At 35.9% G+C, this 14,085-nt stretch overlaps 1 protein-coding gene across 2 annotated transcripts in view; it reads right to left on the bottom strand.

The window, feature by feature from the left end:
- The window catches only part of NEDD4 (NEDD4 E3 ubiquitin protein ligase), a 118,357-nt gene that overhangs the window by 38,032 nt on the left and 66,240 nt on the right, over positions 1-14,085 (bottom strand). For both annotated transcript variants that reach the window (XM_002922948.4, XM_011229546.3), the window contains one exon: positions 867-917. In XM_002922948.4, the coding sequence (XP_002922994.2) occupies positions 867-917 (51 nt within the window). The remainder of the gene's footprint in view (positions 1-866; positions 918-14,085) is intronic.

The following is a 14,085-nucleotide window of genomic DNA, read 5'->3' as shown; positions in this document are numbered from 1 at the left end:
AACTACCCATTGAGTCCTGGACTCTTTCCTTAAATTCTCATAACATTTTTTTACTTGTTTGTTTTTCCTGTTTCTCCTTGTCTGTCTTCTCCTCCGATTGGCCCACACTAACTGAGGCTCAATGTCTGGCCTTTGATGCTCTCATCTCTCTTACTTGGAGAGCCCATCATTCTGAGAGATTCTGCTGTTACCTCGATGCGGTAACTCTCAGCCCTCCCAGCCTTTTTCTCTACACAATTGATTTTTCTATTTCTGTCAGCTGCCCACTTTAGGCCTCCTTTTTTACTGTTTTCTATTGAAATTCATCCTTTTTCAAAACAAAATGGCTTTTCCTCCTACCTTTTCTACTTGAGACACCACCTTGATCTCCCAAATTCAACCTGTATTATCATTACTTTTTTTTTTTTCCGCAACCTCCATGTCAGAAACCTGGCCCAATAGTGTTTTGTTATGGAATGTTCCCTGAATCTTATCTTCCTTCATTGTTGCTATATGCTTGTTCCACATTCAGTTTCATGCCCATATTGTCGTAAATGATCTTAGGTTCTTTCTGTGAGACGAAGCTTTCTCCATTCTGCTTATTCAGCAGAATATTGCCAAGCTGATTTTCCTCAGACATGCTTTCCTGATGTCTACCAACCTCAGAAGCTCTCTATTTCTTATTGGGGTTCATGTAAGGGAATCTTGGAAATAAAATTCAAATGGAAAATTGAGATGAGTTTTCAGAAAATAATATGCTCAAGAAATAATAGCAGTAGACATTTTGCAAATCAAATGTTTAAATTTACTAGATTGTGCATCTGTAAGCGTTTATTAGAAAAAAAAGAACAAACACAAAAATTAAAATCCTAGACATCTATACCAACCGGTAATGGATAAAGAGGAACATCCACTTGACCTAGGAAATCATCTCTTGTCTACAAGAAAAAGAAGAAAATACAAGATTAGTAATATGCTCAGTGTTTTTAGAAAAAATTGATGAGCTATTACCATCATTCACAAAAAAGGTAGAAAATATTTTTTGTTGTTGTTTAATCCTATGCAATATCAATGGAAAATAAAGGGAATATGGTACAATTTGTGATAATGGCGGAATAGAGTATATTAGACTGATCCTTTTGCAGATAATAATTATATACTCTGAAAAAATAAAAAAAAACTATTTGGAAGCACTATAGAGTTACCACAGGCAAGCAGAAACCAAAGGGGAGTGGATCTCTGAAAGAAGAAACTCTATTGCGTAGGGTTCATATTTCCATGACTTTTTACCTGATAGTACTTCAGAGTACTTCACAGTTCATATGGTGGTATGATTAGAACTCAAGCAGGAATCTGACATCTTACTCATTTGAGGAGTATGAAGACCTAGTCTGAGGTTAACAGCTTAATTAGAAAGTGAGGGGGACAATCTCTGAAGGAAAGAAGACACAGAAGTCCCTCCAAATCTATACATAAACTCTACCCAAATTCTTAGCTGATCACTGAACTGTATATATGAAAGGCAGAAGCTGGAACACTGAGCCTAGATTTCAGCTGATGTTCACCTAAGGGGAGATAGCATTTGGATATCAGCTATGTTAACAACTTGCTAGAACAAAAGTCAACACTTTTCAGGGAAAGATGGTAATATTTACTGTCTCAATCATGTACCACACACACTGGCCAGTATACAATAAAAAATTACTAAACATGTGAAGAAACAGAAAAATGTGATCAAGTATCAGGAGAAAAAGTCATTAGGGGTGCCTGGGTGGCGCAGTTGTTAAGCATCTGCCTTCGGCTCAGGGTGTGATCCCGGCATTATGGGATCGAGCCCCACATCAGGCTCCTCCGCTATGAGCCTGCTTCTTCCTCTCCCACTCCCCCTGCCTGTGTTCCCTCCCTCGCTGGCTGTCTCTATCTCTGTCAAATAAATAAAAAAAAACTTTAAAAAAAAAAAAAAAAAGAGAAAAAGTCATTAGTAGAAAGTGCCCAAAAGATAAGCCAGATCTTGGAATTAACAGACAGGGAAATTAAAGCAGCTATTATAAAGATGTTCAAAGACTTAAAAAGAAAATAAGGTCATAATAAATGAATGGAGGGGGAATCTCAGTAGTCAAATGGAAACTATAAAACTGAATCAAATGTATATTTTGAAATACACATAGGATTGAAAAATATAATACCTGAATTAAAGATCACTGAATGGGCTTAACATATGACTAGAGAAAAGTTCCATGAACTTTAAGATACACCAATAGAATTTATACAATATGAAAAATAAAGAGGACTTATGGAGAAATTTCATGCAGTCTAATATATGTGTAACTGGAGTGCCAGAAAGAGAGGGAAGGGGAGAGAGAAGAAGGGAGGGAAAGAGAGAATAGGAGAAAAAATATTGGAAGAAAAAAGTAGCCAGCTTCCCCAAACATTAGCAACTTACATAACCATAGCACAATGATTAAAACCAGGAGGAAACAGTAACACTGTTATATATTTAACCTTTTATTCTTAAGTAACACTGTTATATATTTAACCTTTTATTCTTAAGTTTTTAATTGTAAATAAAAACCTATATACATAACAGTGTCTGACATCCATAATATTTATCAAAGTATTTAAAGTAACTTGTGAAAAACCTTGTCCCTCCAATCCAAGTTTCCAGAGTGAAGCAGGGTTAACTGTTTAATAAACTTCTTTCAGATATTTTCCTACATGTGTCCATCCACATACATTTTTTTATTAAGGTGTAATAAACATACATTATATTACTTTCAGGTGTACAACATGATGAATCAATATTTGCATATACTGCAATATGATCACTACAATAAGTTTATTAACATCTTTTACCATATATACAGGTTTTTTTTTCTTGTGATGGGAACTTAGAAGCTTTGCTCTCTTAGTAGCTTTAAAATATGCAATACAGTATTATTTATAGTCGCCATGCTGTACATTACACTCTCATGACTAATTTATCTTTTTTTTTTAAAGATTTTATTTATTTATTTGACAGAGATAGAGACAGCCAGCGAGAGAGGGAACACAAGCAGGGGGAGTAGGAGAGGAAGAAGCAGGCTCATAGCAGAGGAGCCTGATGTGGGGCTCGATCCCAGAACGCCGGGATCACGCCCTGAGCCAAAGGCAGACGCTTAACCGCTGTGCCACCCAGGCGCCCCATGACTAATTTATCTTATAACTGTGAGTTTATACCTTTTGACTCCCTTTACCCATTTCACTCACTCCCACCCCCTTCCTCTGGAAACTACCAGTTTGTTCTTGTAACCAAGAGGCTTTTTATTTTTTTCAAGATTCCACAAATAAGTGAGATCATATGGTATTTGTCTTTGCCTGACTTATTTCACTTAGCATAATAACCTCAAGGTCCATCCATGTTGCTGCAAATGGCAAAATTTTGTTCTTTTTATGCTGAATAATATTCCATTGTATGTGTGTGTGTGTGTGTATACTACATATATATAAAACCATATATATACACATATATATGTATGTGGTATATATATACCATATATATATAAAACCATATATATATATATGTAACCATACACACACACACACACACACACACACACACCCCACATCTTTTTTATCTATTCATCCACTGATGGACCCTTATGCTGTTTCTATAGTTTGGCTAAATAACACCACAATGGAACTGAGGTGCAGATATCTTTTCAAGTTAGTGTTGTCATTTTCTTTGGAAAAATACCCAGCAGTGGAATTGCTGGATCATATGGTAATTTTGTTTTTAATTTTTTGAGGAATCTCCATACTGTTTTCCATATTGGCTGTGCCAATTTACATTCCCATTAACAATGCACAAGTGTTCCTTTTTTCAACACATCCTCACCAACACTTATTATTTCTTGTCTTTTCGATAATAGCCAGAAAATTCTGACAGGTGTGCGGTGATATCTGATGTGGTTTTCATTTGCATTTCCCTGATGATGAGTAATGTTGAGCATCTTTTCATGGCTCTGTTGGCCATATGTATGTTTTCTTGGGAAAATGTCTACTCAGATCCTCTGCTCATTTTTTAAATCAGATTATTTGTTTGTTATTGAATTGTATGGAAAACCAGGAACGCTGTTAGCTAATCTACAGACCTTACTCAAATTTCACCAGTTGTCCTATTAATTTTACTCCAGGATCTAATTCGGTATCACACACTGCACTTAGTTATCATGTCTCCTTAATATCCTTTAATCTGGAAAATACCCTCAGTCTCTTTGTCTTTCATGTTGACTCTTCTGAAGAATAATGGCTAGTTATAGAATGTCCATCAATTTGGGTTCATGTGATGTTTCTTCATGGCTGAATTTAGGTTATGCATTTTTTTGCAATATCATAGAAGTAATATTGGCATTTTTCTCAGTTCATCATGTCAGTAGTCAATAAACATCAGAATCTTATACATTATGGACCGTTAAGGACCACTAAATATTTGAGGAAAGCCTATATAACATGAAAAAGAGACCTAACACCCCCCCCCAAAAAAAACCCAAACAAACAGAAAGAAGGGAGTCAGAAGAATCAGAATCAAGTCAGACTGCAGGAGAAATACTTTAGAAAAACTATAATTAACATTCTCAGAGGTAAGAGATGAAACATCTGTCAAACAGAATAGGAAGTTATAAAAAAAAAAAGAAGCACTTAGAGAACAAAAAATATTCTGTTGGGAATTAAAAATATAACTCAAATAAAAAGTTTAATATAGAGTTGGAAAATAGACTTAAAGAAATTTCTCAGAAAGTAGAACTAAAAGACAAAAGAAAAGACTTATTCCCAAAATAAGGAAATTACAGGACAAATTTAAGTTCACATCTAAATAGCAGGCACTCGAGAGAGAAAAAAGAAAAGGGAAGAAATTATCAGAGAAGCATTTTAAGAAACTCCCCTTAAACTCAAGCAAATGCATTCCGAAAGTGAAAGGTCCCACTGAGTGTTAGGCAAAATGCATGAAAAAAGGTGCACAGCAAGGCACATCATTGTGCCATTTCAGAGTACCAGAGATGAAGATATTCTAAGCTTCTAGAGTTGGAGAGACACAAAACAAATCATACACAAAACTGAAGGACAAGACAATAATGTCTTCTAAATTGTGGGAGAAAAATACTTCCTACATTGAATTCTATACCCAGCCAACATATCTTCTTTAATAATGAAGGTGGAATAAAGATATGTTCAGACACTAGTGTTCTTAGTAAGGTTACAGAGGATACACTCCTCCAAAATGAAGGAGTACATCATGCTAAGGGAAGATGCAGGAGATTCAAAATGGGAGACAAGAAAAGAGGATCCCCTAAATGATGGGGAAGGGAACTTTCAGAATATCAACAGTGTAAGATCTACAGAAAAACCAGTGCATCCTGGAGCTGGAGGATGGATGGCTATAAGAAAGATGTTTCCAGAAGAACAGGAATAACTGGATCTACCTAATAAGGTTTTGTTAGAATTCAATAAGATAATATACACACAGTGCTTACATAATACCCAGCATGCAATAAGCATTCAATAAATGTTAGCTGTTTTATTTGAAATGCTGGATTCTGTAATGAAGCCCCTGATCCTTTTCCAATAAAACAGTCTATAGACATTTCAAACAGGTTCATACAATAAAAGGAACATGGCTGGAGACTGAAGCCTAGCCAATTAGTTTAGTTTAGGGCCATATTCCTATTTTAGAACTTGATTGATAATTTTTGAAATGGACAAGTTAGCTTTTAGTTATACCTGTTCTATGGTATGGTTCTTTATACCCGTTTTTATTGCAACTAGAGGTTATACTCTGTAAATCCGATCTTTAAGAAGCTAAAAGTAAGACAGTAAAATACAACAAAATATAAAAAATCCTAGTCAGGATGACTGAGGAATAAAATATTTTGGTTAATTGAATGATCTAATTAACTTAGTTTGGGCTTCACCAAAGAAAGAAATAAACCACTTCTTTGGGGGGGGGTGTCTTACTGAGTAGCCTTGCCCTTAGTAAACTGAACAGAGTAAACATCTACCTGTTTGATAATTCATGATCTTTCAGTGCTTCAAAAACATGGTTGTGGTCAATCACCACTGGAGTTAACACAGTTGAACAGGATTTCTCAACCTGGGCACTATTGACAATATGAGCCAGATAATTTTTTTTTGTCGCGGGGGCTGTCCTGAGCTTTGAAGGATGTTAGCAACATTCTTGGACTCTATCCACTAGATGTCAGTAGCACCCCTCCTCCAATTGTGACAACTAAAAATGTCTCCTGCCATTGCCAAATGTCCCCTGGGTGGCTAAACTGTCCCTGGTTGAGAGCCATTGCTAAAGAAGGTATAAAACAGAATGCCTCCAACAGTGAGCAAAAGACCTTCCCTCTTCAAATAACACCTTCATTGAGCTATAAATCATATAATATACAATTCACCCACTTAACATGTACAATCGATTTTAGAACATTTTTGTCACTCCAAAAATAAAATCCATACCTATTAGCAGTCTCTCCCTGTTTCCTCCCTCTCTCCGTAGCCCTAAGCAACCATCAATCTACTTTCTGTCTCCAAGGATTTGCCTCTTCTGGACATTTCATATAAATGGAGTCACATAATATGTGGTCCTTTATGACTGGCATCTTTCACTTACAATAATGTTTTCAAGGTTCATTCACATTGTAGCAAGTATCAATACTTTATTTCTTTTTAAATTCTGAATATTATATTGTATGGATATATCCTATTATTTTCTATCAGTTGATTGACCTTTGGGTTGTTCCTTTTTTTTGGCTATAATAAAAAATGCTGCTATGCACATTCAAGTACAAGTTTTTGTGCTGACATATGTTTTCATTTCTCTTGGATATACACTTAGGAGTAAAATTGCTGGGTCATGTGGTAACTCCGTTTAACCTTTTTAGGAACTGCCATATTTTCCAAAGTGACTGTACATTTTATATTTCCACCACCACTGCATGAGGGTTCCAATTTCTCCATATCCTTAACAACACTTATTATTACTTAGCTTTTTGATATAGCTCTCTTAGCCAGTACGAGACAGTATCTAATTGTGGTTCTTTTTGCATTTCCCTGATGGCCAATGACGTTGAACATTTTTTCATATATTTTTGTGCTCCTTATTTCTCAAAATCTCTTAACTTAGACATGTTCCCTACAGATTCAGTTTCCATTGCTGAAGCAGTGCCTGTCACTGTGGGACAGACAGGAAACATCTCATTCCATATATTGCTCCAGGTTCCTTGTTCACTGATTGCATTTTGTGAACAAAAGCATAGAACAAAAATCCCACTTAATGAAAATTTCCTGTCTCAAGTAATTCTGGGATGTAAAAACACATTTTAAGAATTTGCAATGCATCTTCCTTCTTTAAAACAAGTGATCTGAAATGAGTTTCTTAACTTCTACTTAAAATGAAATGGTCCCAAAGAACTACATTTCTAATATTAGAAGAATGAACAAATTTTCCAAACTAAAAGTCAATATACATGGTCTGAGAAGATGGAGAATATGAAACTGGGAATTATCCTGGAAAGTCTGGGACATATGGTTGATATAAATATAGGACAATTAGAGGTTCTTTTTCCATTTACGAAGAAAAAGCAATAGTTTTAAATTCATTCCTATGAAGGCAAGTCAGTCTGCGATGTTCATTAATGTTTCTCTAGCCAACCAATTGTTCCAAATTCTGAATATCAAGCATTTCTTTGCAAGAGTTATTACCTATACTTGAACTGCATGCAGCTTACTTCATAAAGCAAATTTGCACTTGATAAAATATAAGTAATTTTAAAACACCTGAAATCTGAGTAAGAATTTAGAACAGCAGGTGATTTTAGACAGGACCATCCTGTAGTGGGCACAGTTCCATCAGTAAATAATACATTTTCTAATATTTTAAAGGTATGAATTTCAGTTTCTTTAAACAATGTTTAGAATTTTTAAAAAATCCCAATTGCTCTTTTTGCAAAACTTCAATTAGAACTATAGATGGCTCTAAGTTTAGAAGAACAAACTATTATTAACTTTGATAAGGTTGCATTTCTGCTTTAAGAGAAGCCAATGTTACAAAATATTAGCAATTTAAAAAAAAAAGTGTCATAGCTTTGAAGAATACTGAAAACTTGCCTTTAAAAAATTTCCATTAAATTGGAGTTAGAAATAATTTCCCAGGGCAAATCTACTGTATAAGGCAAAATAATAAAGGAAGACTCACTTCTGTACAATCAAAACCAAACAATATAGTCAAAGTTTTTTTTGTTGTAATATCCAACTTTTACTTTCAATTGTTTTTTAATCAGTGAAAATGAATTTTATACATGACTAAAATTAATTTTACACATGAATAACTTTATATGTTAAACATAGCATAATCTCAGTTTGCAGACTAAGCCATCAGCACTTTTTTTTTAATCAAGATGATCTTTTAAAGTAATTTTACAACAAAGGTAATGCATACACAAGGTACAAAATTAAAAGGAAAAAGGTTCCCAGCCTCCATCTACCTAATTCCACCCTCTGTCCTTCCAAGAGGCAATAGCTGCTATTTTTATATGTTTGGTTTGTTTGGGTCTGAAACTATTCAGTTTTCTTTGACATACCGTTACGCATCTTACTTTTTTTCTCTTCAAAAATATCTCTAGGACTTTGTCCGATATCAAACCATATAGAGAGGCTTTACCTGTGGCTATACAGTATGCCATTGTATAGAACACCAAAACTGATTTCACTAGAAGTTCCTATTGACAGGTATTCCAGTTGTTTCTCATCTTTTTCCTGTTATAAACAATGCCTCAATGAATAAACTTCTATTTTTTATATTGCATATATACCTAAGATAATCTTCATTTTGTGCAATAATAAAGTCGATTAATCTGAACTAATCCGAAGTGGAAATAGATCTCAGCTGACTGGATGTTGCAGAAGGGAATCGGGTCCAGAGGAAGCCAAAACCACATATAAATTTTCAAAGACCAAAGATTCAAGATCAAAGGTGGGCACCTGAATCAGTGTCTTACTCAGTGCCAGTAACTACAGTCCACACAGCTATACTCACATAGTCTGTGTGTGAATGTCATGATTCTTCTGTGTACATCACTCAAACTCTAAAAAAATGAATTGGAGCGGGCAGGAAGAAAGAAACTATAAACCCATAGCTATAAAAATGTTCAAACTATGGCTCAGTTGGTTAAGCATCCAACTACAGGTCTCAGCTCAGGCCTTGATCGCAGGATTGTGAGTTCAAGCCCCACATTGGGCTCCACACCAAGCGTGGAGCCTACTTTATAAATAAATGAATAAATAGATAAATAAATAAATAAATTCAAATTGTTCATAATATTTAAATTAAGTCAAGAGATCAAGAGATATTCCAGAGATCATAAAAGATGAGAGTAAAAAGCTCTGAAACAGAGACAACAGAAGTGAAATTACCTAAAACCTCTTTCTAGTAGGTAAGCTTAAAGTTTTATTTATGTTAAGATGATAAATATTTGCTTGAACATGGGAAAAGTTAACATCTTGACACAGAGGGTATTAGCTCATGTGACTATCTGAGGAAAGTAAGTAAAACTTTTATGAATGGACCCATTTATAGCATTTAAAAAAATGAGGGACCATATATTTTCTGCTTCCAAAACTTTATAAAAAACTATTATTTTTAACGAGCATCCTTCCTCTCACAATCTATACTATATGAATTCACACATCTTAGATGTTTTAAGTGTAAAAAAAAAACCATAAAAAATGACTCTAACTTAGCTTACCTATTTGCTCACATATGCAGACCTTATTAACTAAAACTACATTTGCATAGCCTCTGCCTTCCTCCTTCCGTACGAACTCACGCTATAGTATGACCTGCTTATTTTAAACGTTTTTCTGGAAGTTCAAGATTTATTGATTCAACTTTTTTAGCATGTTGAGGGGAAAATGGTGTTAGCTAAACAAACAGTATAATCTGATCTAGGCTATAAAATCATAGTGCTATGGAAACTGGATGTCTTTGCTTAAAGCAAACATTCAACGTCGCACGCTTGAGATCTGCTCAGCCAGCCAGCCAGCCTGTCTGGTAGATTTAACTGTAAGACACACACTGTACTTGTCCTTTGACAATAGCTTCATACTGCTTGAAAATCTGGGTACATGTGTTCTACAGCCTTTAGCAACTCCCATATTTTTAAAGGGATTTTTACCTAATAGATGGGGGTAGGAAGTCAGGAGAGGCCACTGTCTAAATCAGTTTCGGTTTGAACTATCTTCTGAATTCATTTCTTTAGAGGTCTCCACTTGATAATTATCACAGGCTTGTGAAAACTGACGATTTAGCTGGATACATTCCTCTATCTTTACATGCTTTAAAGTTTAGCTTCTAATTTACTGTGAGGATTTTCAAATACAAACCATTTTTTAAAAATATGCTACTGAAGAGAAGGACTTTAAAGCCGACAAGAACAGGAATCAGACTGTGTTAAGCAATTTCTACTGTATGCCCCTAAACCAAAGGACTATAGAAGATAAGAAGAAAGTTTTGGGGGCGCCTGGGTGGCACAGCGGTTAAGCGTCTGCCTTCGGCTCAGGGCGTGATCCCGGCCTTATGGGATCGAGCCCCACATCAGGCTCCTCTGCTATGAGCCTGCTTCTTCCTCTCCCACTCCCCCTGTTTGTGTTCCCTCTCTCGCTGGCTGCCTCTATCTCTGTCAAATAAATAAATAAAATCTTTAAAAAAAAAAAAAAGAAAAGAAGAAAGTTTTGAATTTATTACAACTTTCTTGCCCTTCACAAAAGGTGAAGGGCTCATCAATTTTCTCCATTGTTTCACATTTATATTTCCAAGCAAAGGAAAATTACAAGAGGACTAAACGTATAAAGTTATAATTTTACCAGGAAATACCTACTATTAGATAACTGATAAAAGGGACAAGGCTCTTCCTTCCAGAGAGAGAAATATTCATTCTTGATTGAAAATAAACAGACACACAGATTCACCCTTCTGAGCTCCAGTAAATTATGTTACTACTTTTTTCTTTCTAGGAATGTCTGCCAAGCTATTAGGGGATTAAAAAAAAAAAAGGTAAACTTTTGAAGAGATTGAAGTTCCTAATCTCTGGAGAATTCTACCTGCAGTCTAAATGAGAAATTAGTAGATAGCTCCCACTGTTGAGAAAGATCTAGGGACTTAATTCTAAGACCCAAAGAGCTGTGTAAAATCTCAGATACTAATTTAAAAACAAGTAAGTGTGAGAAGATGAACTAAAATCATCACTTTAAAAAGGATAAAGGGGGGCGCCTGGGTGGCACAGCGGTTAAGCGTCTGCCTTCGGCTCAGGGCGTGATCCCGGCGTTATGGGATCGAGCCCCACATCAGGCTCCTCCACTGGGAGCCTGCTTCTTCCTCTCCCACTCCCCCTGCTTGTGTTCCCTCTCTCGCTGGCTGTCTCTATCTCTGTCAAATAAATAAATAAAATCTTTAAAAAGGATAAAGGGCAAAGTAATCTAGAGGCTTCTGCTTCCAGCCTTAATCTAGCATTTCAAAGGATTCGGGTTGAGTTAGTCCACTCAAGTGGTTTTCCAAACTTCTGGGGTAGGGTCTGAGAATTTGTAGTTCTTACAAGTCCTCAAGTGATACTCATGCAGTTGATCTAGCAGTCATATCGAGAGAACCACGTCTCTATTCAATTCAATTTCTAAAGAAAACCAGGAAGAGTAAAGAATGATAACAGCTAAAGAAGAATGAGCAGGCCATCTAAATTTACCTATTTTTATCCTGCCTACTTCCAAATGGATTTGGCAGTTTGGAGATAATACACAATGTAAATGAAGACACTTCAAGATAACAGAACAGAATTCCTCTAAAAGAAGCAAAAGGAGTCAGGTTCTTGTATTTCTTTGAGCTTAAATTGCAAAAATAAAAACCTGTTCTCTAATTCTAACAATCTTCTTTTCAAAACTTTTGAAGACTTGCTATTAAATAAACATCACTTCCCCAGTGTGTTCTGAAGAATCACAGATCTGCTGGGTATTTAAGAGGCCGAAGGTGGTCACATAATTGGGAAACATTTGGTTAAACAAAAGTCAAAAGTTCATTTCCTGTAGGACTTTAGGGACTTCACTTCACTAGTGTGCATTGTGACATTCTAAGAAATATAGCATGTGGCATTATATAAACTTATTTCTCAATGGAATGGGTTAATATGGGTATCTTACAGACTGGTGAGGAACACGTTTCAAAGATACTGGTCCAGAGGAAGAACTATAAATTGCTTAGCATGGGATACTAGGCCTTTCCAGCACTTCCAATCTACCTTGCAGCCTCATCTTTTAATATAAGACCCCCAACAGAGTACCATGCTTTTGCTGAACAAATCCTAAATTTCCCCCTCTCAAACTCACTTATGCTTCCTAGAAAGTTGTTCTCTCTCTGCCTGTGTAAATCCGACTCGTGAGGTCCAGCTCCAAGCCATTCTAATGGAACTTCTCTTGATAAGACTAAGTTGCTAATTTCCTCCTCTGTAATTCTACTAACTTGTATCTTTTAACATCTGTATAAGAGTTCTCTTGTATTCCAAATAATTATTAAATTGTTTTTTTAAAAAAAATTGACAGGGTCTGACTTACTAGAATATATCATCCTTATGTCAATTAATAAAAACTAGCTACTTAGACCACAGGAAGTACTCTCTGATGTGGAGAGAACTTACTTAATAGTTCTAGCATTGTGAAACCAAATCAGCAATGTGATGGGAAATGCTACAACCCCCAAAGAAGATGGTATCAGATTTTCCTTTTTAGGCAATAGACTAAGTCCCACTTGCCCATTTCAAGAGGGTTAGTATGTTGAACGTTGTTGGAGCAAAAATCAAAAGGGTTAAATGATCTGCTCAATTCCCTGCAGTCTGACTGCCTTCTTCAACCTGGACTTGAATTAGTTTTCTGCCACCAGTGTGATAACCTGGTAATGTTTGGGCTGCAGATTGTTATATTGATTCCCTGTTCATGTTTCTCACTGCTCTGACTATGGCTATGTTCCTGGATCATTTACTGCTTTTCATTTTCAGAAAAAGGTTTTCAGCCAGTTTTCTTTGAGTTGTAAGGGGCTGTCTTCCTTATGAAAGAGTAGTATGACTTTTTCCCTACACTGTCTCTAGCCTTCCTATCTGCTCCTGACCTTCTCTGCCTTTTAGTGACCATGAACCACTCTCCCACACTTGGCCTATGGAATCCACCACTTGCAATCTGCACACGGTTGGTAAATTTTGACAGATAGAACATTTTGCACAAATCTATTATTCAAGTCCCATGAGATTACAACCCTGATTTCCTATTAATACTATGCCCAAATTTAAAAAATACACCCATGAGGTGAAATCCACACTTAGATTCAGATAAAACTACCCCATTTAATGTTGGGGTATAACCTAAGAATATATATATAAATAATATATATAACCTAAGAATGTTTAAAAATGTTTATAAAGAAGATTAAAAATAATCCCTAAGTTTTGCCACATTGTGCTGGGCTTACCAGTGTGTCTGGCTCATAGTAGGAAGTCATTATTTAACTCATTGTTTGGTCAATTGCTCCAGATTTTAGTTTAGTCATCTTTAAAGGTAACTGAATCTGAAATCTAAAAACCACTGGACTTCATACTACATATGTTTTTTCACAGTATTAAACAGCAACTAGCAGTCCAGGGTCTGGAGAACACCCATGACAAGTCAGGATTCATTCAGGTTTTCTTACTACTTGAATGAGGTGATCTTCCTGCAAACTCTTCAGGCAAGAAGCCTTGAGGCTACAATCATTTCAACTCTCTGATCCTTAACTTAAAACCATTTTACATATTCTCTTTGTCTTCCTTGCTTAGGCTGACCCATCAAAAGTAGGGATGATGTCTTCTATTCTTTTGTATTTCACAACAAAAAAATATTTTAAAAATAAAAAAAATATTTTAAAATATTTTTGCTGGGGGGGCGCCTGGGTGGCACAGCGGTTAAGCGTCTGCCTTCGGCTCAGGGCGTGATCCCGGCGTTATGGGATCGAGCCCCACATCAGGCTCCTCTGCTATGAGCCTGCTTCTTCCTCTCCCA

This window comes from Ailuropoda melanoleuca, chromosome 5 (assembly GCF_002007445.2).
Source record: "Ailuropoda melanoleuca isolate Jingjing chromosome 5, ASM200744v2, whole genome shotgun sequence".
Lineage (NCBI taxonomy): Eukaryota > Metazoa > Chordata > Mammalia > Carnivora > Ursidae > Ailuropoda > Ailuropoda melanoleuca.
Note: the sequence above shows the minus strand (reverse complement) of the source record. Positions and strands in the feature narration are given on the sequence as shown.